We start from the raw sequence: 13,808 nt of genomic DNA, 5'->3' as shown, positions 1-13,808 counted from the left end.
TAGCGTCTTCTTGCAAGAGTTTTGTGTGACATCATGAGAGTTTTGCGCAACATCGCGCAAAACTCTCGCGAGAAGATGCTATCTTCCGTGTTTTTTGTGCGACGTTTCACAACATTACGGAAGCAGGTTAGTAGCGTGAAAACAGCCAACGATAAAGGGAGAGACAAACACAAAGAAAATTAGAAGAGGGTTCCGTGCATCCCCTAGTGGCTGCAGGCAGAACTGCAACCAAAAGAGTAAAAAAACAAAATGCACCTGCCGAGCCCTTGATTAATCCAGCTGTGGTCCCCCCAAGAGCTGACAGGGCCCTGGGAATTTTGCTGCCCTCTCTTGGTAGTCCTGCCCCAATCTCTTGACTATTTCTTCTTCTTGAGCAGCATGGAGAACAGGTGTTTACTGAAGCTGGTCCCCAGTTATGGAATAGCCTCCCTGAAGTTGTCAATTCCAGGCCCCTTTGACCATCAGAAAAATCCTAGCTATTCCATTTATTATTTATTTACATTATTTATATTCTGCCTTTCTCACTGAGACACAAGGCAGATGAGAGAGTCTAATTCCCGGCTGCAATCAACAGCTGGGACATTCAATAAACAATACAATAGGGTAAGGGATACCAGAAATTTGGGGGGAAAGCGGAAGTCCAATACAGAACTGGAAAAAATACTGAAACAAACATAAGCAGATTGATATGCCATATTAAATAATAAAGAACTATCCAGTAAGAGTCCAATAGCACCTTGAAGACTGACAAGATTTTCAGGATATAAGTTTCAAGAGTCAAAGCTCCATTAGTCCAACAGAGGGAGCTTTGACTCTGGAAAGCTTATATTCTGAAATTCCCATTGGTCTTCAAGGTGCTACTGAACTCAAATCTTGATGTTCTACTGCAGACTAACACAGCTACACACCTGAAACTATCTTCTGAGGTACAGAATGTGATAGAAATGTTGGGAACTAGATTTTATAGAGCAAGCAAATTATTGCCACTCAGGTTGCAATGACAGCATCTACCATCAATTAAACATACGCAAACTTCCACATGCATTGTCTTATTCAGATCTGCTAAAAGCCACACAGGCTGACCTTCCTCCAAGCAAGACAGTTATGATCCACTTATACTTTTTTTTTGGTTGGTGTCAGAGGATTAGCAAGACATGCAGTTTTAAACAAAGCTCAACTTGACCGAATACTTATTTTTTTTCTATAAAGAAAAGTATATCTTGCCTCTTTTGGTTCTTCCTCGATGATAAGAACTGGGAAAAGCGGAGCGGCCTTTTCGCATGGCGATGAGACTGGTAGACAAGGTTTGCAAGGATCTAAAGGAGAACATAACAAGGCCATTGTCACCTTAAATCCACATGAAACACATACAGATAGATGTAACAGACTGAGGACAAGACACTCATGGACGCAAATCCTCCTTGCCTACAGAACCCTTCTGCGACCACAAAAAGGCCCTGCCAGAGTCACCCACTCTGATAAAAAGCCAAGGGAACATAGTGAGGAGGGGAAATCAGGTGAAATCATCAATGGGCGTTCTGCTAGCCAGATCCTCGCTATTACAGAAGGATCCCCCAGCAGACAAAGGAGGGCAACTGCATCCAATTCCCCACCCCCTTCACTGCAGGTCCCTTGAGGCTTTCCCCTCACTTCCACCTGTGTTTCCCCAGCAAGCAGGGAAGACTTCAGCAAGCTCAAACACTCAAGAAGCTGCAGCAGGAGTCACCCCACAATAGGAGTTGCCAAGCCAAGACTGCTACAATTTACAGAGTCGTCCCACAACAGAAGCAAAGGCAAATTGCTGGAGAGCACAACAGCCATACAGGGATTCCAGATACGGAAGATCCTAAACCATGAGCACAACTGCATCTGGCTTCCCTGTACAAAATAATCCATCTACCCAAGCAAGGCTGACTGCCATTCAGATTCCACTAACCAAAGGAGGAGAAACTCCAGCGGTGTTTCAGTTCTTTATCCTCATTTGTGGGTGTTGGCAAATCTGGAAGTAAAGATGCTGAAATCCTAAGGTAGCACTGAGCATTGTATGTTGGGATGGATTTTGCATTCCCACCACCTGATGTGACTTTGCCCACCTGTACCCTTCCACAGCATCCTCTTCTCCAGAAGCAAACTGGGTTATGGATTTACTTAAATTAGTACTGGCGATAATGCATTGGGGTTGTTGCAAATTTAAGAGAAGCCTGAAGTACAGACATCTCAAAACTTTTTGGGACTGCAGGCCTCCAACCTTCTGTACGAAGAGCTCCCAAATTGACAAAGATTGGCCATAAAGCTGACTCTTTTTTTTACCTTCTGTCGTAATGCAAGGGGCAGCTGCTTCTGCCTCCTTGAGGTTGGAAACGTTCGACTCCAGCTCTTCAGTCTCTCCTTGATTCAGGCGGCACTCTGCTTCTGCGTCAGACGGGATGTCCTCTGATCCCCAGTGATTTGTGCAAAAAGAAAAAAAAATTGCTCTCAGGTGCAAACTTATAGCAACATCCTGCTAAGATTTCACCTTGTCAACCCCAAAGAGAGGCGTGTGAAGGAAGTGGCGAGTAGGTTTGCTGCCGTACCAGCTCATCAAACGGATGAGACTTGGCCCGCCACCTTCCAATCCATTTTCAAAGTGGCCCTTCCTTAAAACTATTCACTATCCAGGGACTTGCTGTGCTCTCAAGATGAGGTATTTTATTAGTTATGATTTCTACACTCGTGTTTTGAATTCCCCCCCTCCCCATCTTAAATTTCAGACCATGACTTTGGCGTTAGAGGGAAAATGCTCTAAAAGATTCCAGGTAATCAACATTTTTGTTTCTGTTGCATGGGAAAATGGAAGCTACTGTACCTGATAAAATGCTCCCACGGCCAGATTTTTTTGGAAAGATGAATAATAATAGCAGCTACTCCAGCCTGAGGGATGCAGATGAGATTTTGTATTTTACCCTGGGATCTAGTTAAATATGCTACTTATAGGGACTCTTTTGTTTGCATAGGAAGCTCAGAGATTTGACATTAAAATAATTCATATCGATTGCGTGCTCCCTGTCAAGCAAAAATTTATCTGGAGCACGTTGAAGTCTAGTTTAATCCAAATATGGCTCCTTTGTTCCTGCTGTTGTCCATCTTGAATTACCTGGTTCTTTGCACTAGTCTTTGTACAGATGGACCTATGGCAATTTCTGAAATTTCCTTTTGGTTTTAAACAAACACTTTGAACGATTACCAAGCACGCTGCTAACATGAAGTCAATATTGAACAAAAAAACAGTAAGTTCTGTGCCCATCTCTATAGCATCTTCATAATTTTTGTTTCGTAACCTATTCACTTAAATAATGGCTGGAAACAATTGTGACCAAACAAGCTATTCTCTTTCCCCCTTCCCAATCTTCTAGACTAAAAGAGCAAGATATGTTAAACTCTGTTATTTTGGCCTTTGCACTAAAAACTTTTGCAGCCAAACCAGTGGTGAAGTAGTCAGAATATTGGACTAGGATCTGGGAGACCCAGAGTGATTCCACACACGTTGGATAATGTACTCCCAATCCTCTTTATAGATCATTTGGAACGGATTTTTTCATGTGCGGAACAAAAAAATCCACCTCATACGATTGATAAAGTGCATTGAAAGTGCATTATCCAACGTGTGCGGAATCAGCCCCAGTTCAGCTTCCATTCAGCTGTGAAGCTCACAGGGTACTTAGGACAGTTTTTCTCTTAGCCTAACCTCACAGGGTTATTATGAGAAGTGGAGGAGGGGAGATGCTTGTATGCTTCCCCAAACTCTTTGGAGAAAGGGCGAGATAAAAGTGTGGCAATCGAACAGACGGATAACACCGATTTTGCTGCAATGACATCAAACAGCCCCCGGAGGGAATCTGAAGTTCCGTACCATCATCCAGCTCTGCACCTGTGTCCCCATCTTCGATCGCTTCTGCAGGCTCGGTGCCCACTTCATCGCCATAGTCGTTCTCCTCACACAGTGCTGGAATAGATTTGATGTACAGATTTTTAAAAAGTTGTGCGTGGAGAGTAGATTATTCAAGCTCTGAGATGAAACTGCGATTTACTGGTAAGTTCTTTTTTTTTAAAGACTGCTTAAAAGCTTCTTTGTGAAAGACAACCAATCCCTATGGAAACTGCAAAGTCACATGGTAAGGCAATCGCTGCTGGACTGCAGCACTTTAGACTGGAAGCCAAGGTTGTATGTTTGAATATTAAAAAGAAAAGATCTCCACATCTAGCAGACTAGCATGCCTGGGAGAGTGCTATATTCTTCTCCCTGTTATGGCAGTTTTCTGTGCCCAACTGTGCAACACCCCCACTCCCACACACCCATACAGTCACTGATGCAGTGGTTAGATGCAATGGGAATAGGACCAGGTTGACACAGGTTCAAATCTCTGCTCGCTTAAGATTCCAGAAAACAATCTCAGATCTCAATTCAGATGAGTAGGGGGGATTTTTTAAAAAAAATATGAAACGGGGCTCTTGTAAAGTGTTTGTTGTCTTTAACATCATATTAAATATCTGTTACAACATAGTCATCTTTGCCACCTTGAGACAAGAAGAGAGGTTATAAATATTTTAATAAATAAAAAATAAATTTTATGGAATCCATTTGGTCCTGTACAACAGCGTTGTCATTTCAACAGACAGTTATCTCTGGCAAACGGTTTCCAAACTTTGCCTGCTGCCAGCTGCTACGCAAAACAAGCATATAAGAAGTAAGCGGAAAAGAACTTGTAGCATTTCAGATAAAGAAATTGGCATCAAGTGCCAAGAAGTCCAATATTTTGCAATGTCCTCTTAAACAGGGAAATTCTACCATTGCTTGCTAAGCAATTATCCAGCAATACCCTGTAAATGTACTGAAAAGGTCAAGACACCCAAAATCCAGTGACGTGTTTTAACAAAGCAACACATTGGTGCAAACATATATTCAGGGTTGGGGGAGGAGGCAAAATAACTCTGTGCCTATTCACACATATTGTACAAGTATGCATTTACACACATTATGCAGTTAAAGATGAAATGCGAGGGATAAAAAGCTGCCACACAGAAACTTGTGAGCAAGGCACGACTAGAACCAGAAGCCGCAAGGGTTCAATGTTCTGCCCAGGTAGGTCAGCAGCCACAACTGGATGAGGTGAGCTGCAGCCATCTCGTAAGCTCAGGTGTCAGAAGCAGTAAGATTTAGAAAGGCACTAACTACATTCATGCAAAATCCAATTGTCGCTTAATGCCAACTCCCACACTATTCTACAGGGCAAACTAAATTTAGAGTTTGTTAGGGCTCTGTTTTCTGGCTCTACAATAAATGAGGGGATTTTGTAAGGTTGTGATGATGGGGCTCAGTTAACCAATAAGTTCAGGGAGTGGCGTGCCTTTTCGTTGCACCTCTCTGTGCATTTTCTCACAGAGTATTCCTTTAAAAGAGTTTCTCCCTCTATCTATCTAGGGGGTGACATGCCACAGGCAGCCAACAAGTTTAATCTCTCTCAGATTTTAGGACTGCAATATGCTTCAGATAGCTTTCATTTCCAGTTATCAGCAATCTTGGTGCATTTTAGCTTTGCTTTTCACTGTCTTTGAGAATTTTCTTCCCAGAGTCAGGGGCACGGGTTTCTTTCTTTTTCTTTGCTTAATTCATCCTCAAATCTGCACGACTGCAGCCATGCATACATAAGGTCCCCACAAATTCAATGCCAAGTAAGGAAAACATAGACCGAAATGCAAAGTGGTCAGGTTTTCAGACTGTGAAGTAATGAAAGAAATCAGCAAGTGCCCGTGATGAATAGGAACAGCACAAATTCAGTGAAGAGCAGGCTTTAATGTTAAACTTGGCTTCAGAAGTGAATGATGGACAGGCCCGAGAGCCGAGCAGAGTGAGGCTTCTGTCCAGTCCGAGGGTGGGAAAGTTTGTTCTACTTCAAGGAGGGGTATGAGGTTTTCGCATGTGAAAACCCAACAGGAAGTGTAGTACTAAGCAGTGACAGGCCATGGGATAGACTGCACAAATCCCTCTCACGAACTTCATTAGCAAATCACAGGGACAACTTGGGTGGGACAGACAGCTACTTTCCCAACACGGTGCCTTGGTTTGCATTTCAAGGGGTCACTCACTTGGTGTGAGAAAGGGGCAAAGCCATTTGTACTACTGATTTCGTAAGACCAAGGGGTCCCGTTCCGCTTGGGTCAAGAGAATGCTCCATAGTACCTCAAAACTCTGAGCCAATTTAAACAAAGTGTACCCCACATGTGAATGGGTGTCAGCTGCTGTACTATTTTAAGGGGCTCCACCCAGTCATGTGGACCACATGCTGCTACTGCAAATAAGAATTCCTGTTGCGAAGTACGTCAGCTGTGAACCAAAAAAACCCTCCGTTCAAATTTCTGCTGTGAACTAAGCAGGAGGCTTTAAGCAGGGATTTTTTTCAGGGGGAACGCGGGGGAACGGAGTTCCGGAACCTCTTGAAAAGGGTCACATGGCTGGTGGCCCCGCCCCTTGATCTTCAGACAGAGGGGAGTTGAGATTGCCCTCCGTGCCACAACTCCCCTCTGTCTGGAGATCAGGGGGCGGGGCCACCAGCCATGTGACCCTTTTCTCCGAGGTCAACCCACTGAGTTCCACCACCACTTTTCCCAGAAAAAAAGCCCTGGCTTTAAGTAAGTTGCTATCTCTTAACCTCACCCCTATCTGTAATATGGGAATAATTCTAATCTACCATACTTGGTCATTTATAAAACAAAACAGTGCAGGAACATTGGAAGCATTACATCTGCACAGCTTTTCTTTTGTGGTACTGCAACACAGAGGGTGTCCCATTTAATGAGGTCCTGATCACCTAAGTCAGAAATGTAAGATCTGCTTTCTCCTCTCAAACATCTGCGTTCCCTTCCCAGTTTACAGGAAATCCTTTTATTCTGGGCTTGGTTAAGATGGAAATCCAATTCATGCAAGAATGGACCATCTGAGTGAGACATGCAGCCTTCTACCTTCCCCTCGTAACCCGCTCCCCCCAGCATGCAATAGCAACAAAGGCATAGTTTGATTGTTAAAAGGGGGCCAGCAGTTGGGACGCTAAAACACGGACAGGTGGCAGCGCCAGCAGTGGCGGGCAGGGTTACTTGTGAGCTGTAAAGAGGAACATCGCCACAACTACCTCCTGGGACTGTATCCAGCCACGCCTGCACTGCCTCGTGGCGTACGGAGGGGAGGTCGGATGCTGAATTAAAAATAAAATAAAATAAAAATGATAATAAATTTCAGAGCACACAAATAAATATAACTCAAACAGAAACGTCATGGAGGGGAATATACAATGTGCTAGCAAAGAGAAGAAACAGAGAAAACAGAAGGGTGTGGAAACTAGACTGCATGTAATTATTTGGCAGCTGGCTGGTAAACCTTTGGCCATGCTCTAATGGAGCAAACCTCTTTTGCCTTCTCTCTCTTCACTCTTCTTGCTGTTCAGTCTCATTGCCTCTCTCACTACTGCGCTACTCTCCTCTTAAGTGCTCAGACTGGCTCCTTTAGGCCCCTTCATCTATTCTGCACCCATTTGGGAGATGCCCAGCCAACCCCCAGGCTCCTCCATCCTTAACGGCAGAGACTATCCACTTCTTCAATCAGGGCCAGCGCCACCATTGAGGCGGTGAGGCGGGCGCCGTGGGCACTGAGGCACTGAAGGGGGCACCAGAGGGGGTGCCGGGGATGGAGGCGCGCGCCATGGAGCTGGCATGCCTGGCCCACAGCTGCTGCAGCCGGCCAGCCCCGCACTGCTGCCACCACACACACCCCGGTCGGGCGCAGCAGCCGCGGGCCAGGCCTGGCAGGTGTCCAGGGTGGCGTGCGGAGTGCGAGCAGCCTCGGCGCGCCATCCCAGCCACCCACTGGCCAATAGGGCCGGCTTTGCTGCGTGATGACATCATCACGCAGTCCGGGGGCGCTCGTGCATACTATGTGCATGTGCAAGTTGGGGCAGCTGTGGGCACCAGAAACCCTGGCGCCGCCCCGTCTTCAACTTTCCTGGCAATCTCATTGTTTCAGTAAGGAAGGGGGGAAAGGTAACTTTCTTTGCTGGGAACTCTCTTAGACCAAGTTTTCCTGGAAAGCACCCTGGTAACTGGCTGCCATCACTCAGGGTCCTCCAGAGAACATTGAGACTGACCTGCTGAAAAAGTGCTCTTCCAACTCAGCCTTAGACAAATAGCTAAGTAACAGAGTGAAAACCCTGGGAAATACCTTATAGCAAACTGTAGCGCCCAGGCAGTCTTGCACGTAGGATAGAAAAATATCCCAGAGAAATGCATTGTACTAAGGAAGCCAAAAAAATGCCTTTTTAGAAAGGTTTATTATAGAAAAAAAGGAGAAATGGAGGGTGGATTCAAAAGAGATAGGAAAGGGGAAAAAATACAAAATGCAGGAAAGAACACACTATCACACAGCTCAGTCTCTCAAATAAAAGCAATAACGTTAATCTAACTCAGCTAAGTACACTAGGTTGTAGCGGGTTTCTCAGAGCATGTGCAGAGTTCCTTGCAGTACCAAGATAATGGAGTAGTCCTTAACCCACAGCCCACTGATCATGGAGTCTCCAGATGATCAAAGTTGGGACTAGAGAAAAGTCCAGAACTCCCAGATACTTATGAGCAATGGAGTCTGAGCTAAGCCAGTGTCATGGCCCAGTCTGAGAGTGAGGTCTCCTCTGGAGGAGAGGAGCCCTAGCCCTGATTCAGCAGAAGCCAGCAATCAGGAGCAACAGCTGCTGGCTGATCAGAGCTTGCAGCCAGCAGCTGAGACACCAGCACCCTCTAGCTCCAATACCACAGGGGAAGCTCAGCCAGGGACTTCTACAGGTGCAGCGCAGCCAAGAGCCTCCACCCCCCCAGGTTCACCCACGCCCAAGGAACGCCGCAGGCAGCGCCAGAGACTGGAACTGCAGGAGAGACGGCGCAGTGCTCGCCTCTTGAGCCAACGCCAGCTGCTGGAGAGTGACGATGAGTAGCGTCAGGATGGAGCCCCAGCAGCTGGCTGAAAACCATGCCTGGCTATAAGAGCCAGTCTGGAGGAACTGCCGGGTGTGGAAACAACATGTCTACTGCCTGCAACCACTCTGTGTTCTGTGAACCTTGCCCGTGCCTGCTTTTGGACCTGATGCTATCGGTGACTGACCTTGGACTGTGCCTGACCTTGCTCTTGGACTCTGGACTCACTCCTGGCTTTATCTCGTGCTCTGACCACCGGTTTGACTTGGCTTTCGCTCTTGGAACTCTCCTTTGACTTTGGCCTTAAGGTTTGGACTTGAACCACCCTGCTTGGGCTAGCCCAGCCCGTGACAGCCAGCCTCCTTGGTGAGGATGAGCAGATCTAACTAAGCCCCAGCAAAGCTCCATCTCTGACGTCAGAGACTATTGCTACCAATCAGAGAATTATTATAGGATGGTCCTGCCATATTAATGGTTCTGCACTTCCATGACAAAAAAAGAATCTGGCCCAAACCAGCTGCCCTTTGTCAAAAAAGGATTAAGTTGGCCAAGGAGCTCCAATGTGGAATGGAGGATAAAGCGTTGTTCACATGTAAGCCACAGGAGTTCAAGAGCCCAGACATTCTAGGTGAAGCGCTTGAGCCGTACAGGAAGAGAAGATAGCAAAGATCTGGACCCAAAAGAGGCTGGAGATCTTCTGTTTGGGAGGAATTATTTCCCTTCACCCCAACAACAAACTGCGGTTTGGATACCAAGAAAATAGTGTCTAATGTATTGTCGAAGGCTTTCACGGCCGGAGAACGATGGTTGTTGGGGGTTTTCCGGGCTGTATTGCCGTGGTCTTGGCATTGTAGTTCCTGACGTTTCGCCAGCAGCTGTGGCTGGCATCTTCAGAGGTGTAGCACCAAAAGACAGAGATCTCTCAGTGTCACAGTGTGGAAAAGATGTAGGTCATTTGTATCTACTCAGGAGGGGTGGGGTTGAGCTGAGTCATTCTGTAAGAGTTTCCCAGGGTGTGGAATGCTAATGGCGGGAGGCTTCACTGTAACCTGAGGAGGTTCTTTTGCATATGGATTGGTGCTTGATGTGCTAATCTTCTCTGCAGGGCTATTGTCGGGTGTGGAGTGTTTTGTTGGCCTGGTGTTTTTCAGAACTGGAGCCCATGCTCTGTTCATTCTTAAGGTTTCTTCTTTCCTGTTGAAGTTTTGCTTATGCTTGTGAATTTCAATGGCTTCCCTGTGCAGTCTGACAAAGTAGTTGGAAGTGTTGTCCAGTATTTTGGTGTCCTGGAATAAGATACTGTGCCCTGTTTGAGTTAGGCTATGTTCAGCCACTGCTGATTTTTCAGGCTGTCCAAGTCTGCAGTGTCTTTCATGTTCTTTTATTCTTGTCTGGATGCTACGCTTTGTGGTCCCGATGTAAACTTGCCCACAGCTGCAGGGTATACGGTATACTCCTGCAGAGGTGAGGGGGTCTCTGCTGTCTTTTGCTGATCGTAGCATCTGTTGTATTTTTCGGGTGGGTCTGAATACTGCTTGAAGGTTATGCTTTTCCATAAGCTTTCCCATCTGATCAGTAATTCCTTTGATATATGGCAAAAACACTTTTCCTGTAGGTGACTGTTTTTCCTTGGTTGTTTGATTCATCCTGGGTTTGATTGCTCTTCGGATTTCATTTCTGGAGTAGCCATTTGCCTGAAGTGCGTGGTTTAGATGATTAATTTCCTCATTGAGAAAGCGCGGCTCACATATCCGTCTTGCACGATCCACTAATGTTTTCATTATGCCTCTTTTCTGTCGGGGGTGGTGATTGGAGTTTTTGTGTAAGTACCGATCAGTGTGAGTTGGTTTCCTGTAGACCTTGTGACCTAACTGAAAGTTTGCTTTGCGGATGACCAAGGTATCCAGGAATGAGAGTTTTCCCTCACTTTCTTTCTCCATTGTGAATTGTATGTTCAGGTGGATGTTGTTGAGATGATTCAAAAACTCCCTCAATTCTTCCTCCCCATGGTTCCAAATGATGAATGTATCATCCACAAACCGGAACCATACACTGGGTTTGTGGGGTGCTGATTCTAGAGCTGTTTTTTCAAAATGTTCCATGTAGAAGTTTGCTATAACTGGGCTGAGTGGGCTCCCCATGGCCACCCCATCCATCTGTTCATAGAATTCGTTGTCCCATTGGAAGTAACTGGTTGTCAGACAATGATGGAATAAGGCTGTTACATCCTCTGGGAAAATCTGATTAATCAGTGCAATAGTGTCTTTTACTGGAACCTTGGTAAACAGGGATACAACATCAAAACTGACAAGTATGTCTTGTGGATTGAGTTTCAGAGAACTGATTTTGTTGATGAAATCTGCTGAATCTTTGATGTAAGACGAGGTTTTCCCGATGTGGTCCTGCAGGAGATCTGCCAGATGTCTAGCTAATTCATATGTCGGTGAACCAATGGCACTCACAATGGGTCGGAGTGGGACTGAATCTTTATGTATTTTGGGGAGTCCATATAGTCTAGGTGGCTGTGCTTCAGTCTTGCATAGTTTTCTGTGCGTGTCGGGATGTAGTGAGGAATTCTTGATCAGCGCATTTGTTAGCCTGGTGATTTTGCAAGTGGGATCTCGTTTTAGTTTTTTGTAGGTGGAGGGGTCCAGGAGTTCCTTAATCTTCTTTTTGTATTCCTCCGTTTTCATGATCACTGTAGCATTGCCTTTATCAGCTGGTAGAATGATGATGTCTGGATCTGCATTGAGGGTCTTGATGGCATTTCTCTCCTTGCGTGTTATATTGCTGGTGGGAAGCTTTGCCTTTCGTAGAATCCTGGCTGTCTCTCCTCTTATTTCCTCAGCTTCCTCTTCAGGTAGATGACGGATGGCAGCTTCTACATTTGCAATGATGTCTTCCACAGGAATTCTGGTGGGGGTGACTGCAAAGTTTCCTCCCTTTGCCAAGATGGAGGTTTCTTCTGGTGAGAGTTGACGGTCTGTCAGATTGATGACAATGCGTGCATTGTCGAGCATTGGGCTTGTCTGTCTTTTTTCCTGTAGTTTGTTAAACTTCTGCTTCTGTCTGGATGTGTGGTTGGTAAACACTTGTTCCATCTTCCTGTAGGTGAGATTATCGACCTTGTCCCAATCCTGACTTCTCATTTTATGGCTGGTGTTGATATGCAAGCAAAATAGCTCCTTGTCTGTGGCAGCAAGTTCTCTGCGGGTAGTGTGGATTCTCTCACGTAAGAGGGCCTGTTCTAGACGGTCATAAATGCGGTTCGCCTGTGTGGTTTTGAAGATTCTTTTAGTTGTGAGAAAAGATGGAATGGTTCTTGTGTCCCTGCAGCGTAGAAGAAAGGTCAAAGAACAGAGTAGATGTGCTTTCTTGTTCCGAAGTGTTTCCAATCTTCGGGTCTGTTGGAATGTTTCCTCCCCGTAGAGGTGTTCGATGTATTGTTGAAGGCTTTCACGGCCGGAGAACGATGGTTGTTGGGGGTTTTCCGGGCTGTATTGCCGTGGTCTTGGCATTGTAGTTCCTGACGTTTCGCCAGCAGCTGTGGCTGGCATCTTCAGAGGTGTAGCACCAAAAGACAGAGATCTCTCAGTGTCACAGTGTGGAAAAGATGTAGGTCATTTGTATCTACTCAGGAGGGGTGGGGTTGAGCTGAGTCATTCTGTAAGAGTTTCCCAGGGTGTGGAATGCTAATGGCGGGAGGCTTCACTGTAACCTGAGGAGGTTCTTTTGCATATGGATTGGTGCTTGATGTGCTAATCTTCTCTGCAGGGCTATTGTCGGGTGTGGAGTGTTTTGTTGGCCTGAGAAGTCAGAAGTGAGAAGTCAGGATTGGGACAAGGTCGATAATCTCACCTACAGGAAGATGGAACAAGTGTTTACCAACCACACATCCAGACAGAAGCAGAAGTTTAACAAACTACAGGAAAAAAGACAGACAAGCCCAATGCTCGACAATGCACGCATTGTCATCAATCTGACAGACCGTCAACTCTCACCAGAAGAAACCTCCATCTTGGCAAAGGGAGGAAACTTTGCAGTCACCCCCACCAGAATTCCTGTGGAAGACATCATTGCAAATGTAGAAGCTGCCATCCGTCATCTACCTGAAGAGGAAGCTGAGGAAATAAGAGGAGAGACAGCCAGGATTCTACGAAAGGCAAAGCTTCCCACCAGCAATATAACACGCAAGGAGAGAAATGCCATCAAGACCCTCAATGCAGATCCAGACATCATCATTCTACCAGCTGATAAAGGCAATGCTACAGTGATCATGAAAACGGAGGAATACAAAAAGAAGATTAAGGAACTCCTGGACCCCTCCACCTACAAAAAACTAAAACGAGATCCCACTTGCAAAATCACCAGGCTAACAAATGCGCTGATCAAGAATTCCTCACTACATCCCGACACGCACAGAAAACTATGCAAGACTGAAGCACAGCCACCTAGACTATATGGACTCCCCAAAATACATAAAGATTCAGTCCCACTCCGACCCATTGTGAGTGCCATTGGTTCACCGACATATGAATTAGCTAGACATCTGGCAGATCTCCTGCAGGACCACATCGGGAAAACCTCGTCTTACATCAAAGATTCAGCAGATTTCATCAACAAAATCAGTTCTCTGAAACTCAATCCACAAGACATACTTGTCAGTTTTGATGTTGTATCCCTGTTTACCAAGGTTCCAGTAAAAGACACTATTGCACTGATTAATCAGATTTTCCCAGAGGATGTAACAGCCTTATTCCATCATTGTCTGACAACCAGTTACTTCCAATGGGACAACGAATTCTATGAACAGATGGATG

The 13,808-nt window shown here is 45.7% G+C and overlaps 1 protein-coding gene across 2 annotated transcripts in view; it reads right to left on the bottom strand.

The window, feature by feature from the left end:
- The window catches only part of MICAL3 (microtubule associated monooxygenase, calponin and LIM domain containing 3), a 231,435-nt gene that overhangs the window by 50,695 nt on the left and 166,932 nt on the right, over positions 1-13,808 (bottom strand). The window contains exons 29-32 of one of the 2 annotated variants that reach the window (XM_054987717.1): positions 7,164-7,226; positions 3,890-3,982; positions 2,311-2,433; positions 1,225-1,316 (exon numbers count right to left, since the gene is read on the bottom strand). In XM_054987717.1, the coding sequence (XP_054843692.1) occupies positions 1,225-1,316; positions 2,311-2,433; positions 3,890-3,982; positions 7,164-7,226 (371 nt within the window). Of the gene's footprint in view, positions 1-1,224; positions 1,317-1,936; positions 2,000-2,310; positions 2,434-3,889; positions 3,983-7,163; positions 7,227-13,808 lie in introns of both variants that reach the window. The other variant, XM_054987716.1, reaches the window with a different exon arrangement.

Source organism: Eublepharis macularius, chromosome 9, assembly GCF_028583425.1.
Source record: "Eublepharis macularius isolate TG4126 chromosome 9, MPM_Emac_v1.0, whole genome shotgun sequence".
Taxonomy (NCBI): Eukaryota; Metazoa; Chordata; class Lepidosauria; order Squamata; family Eublepharidae; genus Eublepharis; species Eublepharis macularius.
Note: the sequence above shows the minus strand (reverse complement) of the source record. Positions and strands in the feature narration are given on the sequence as shown.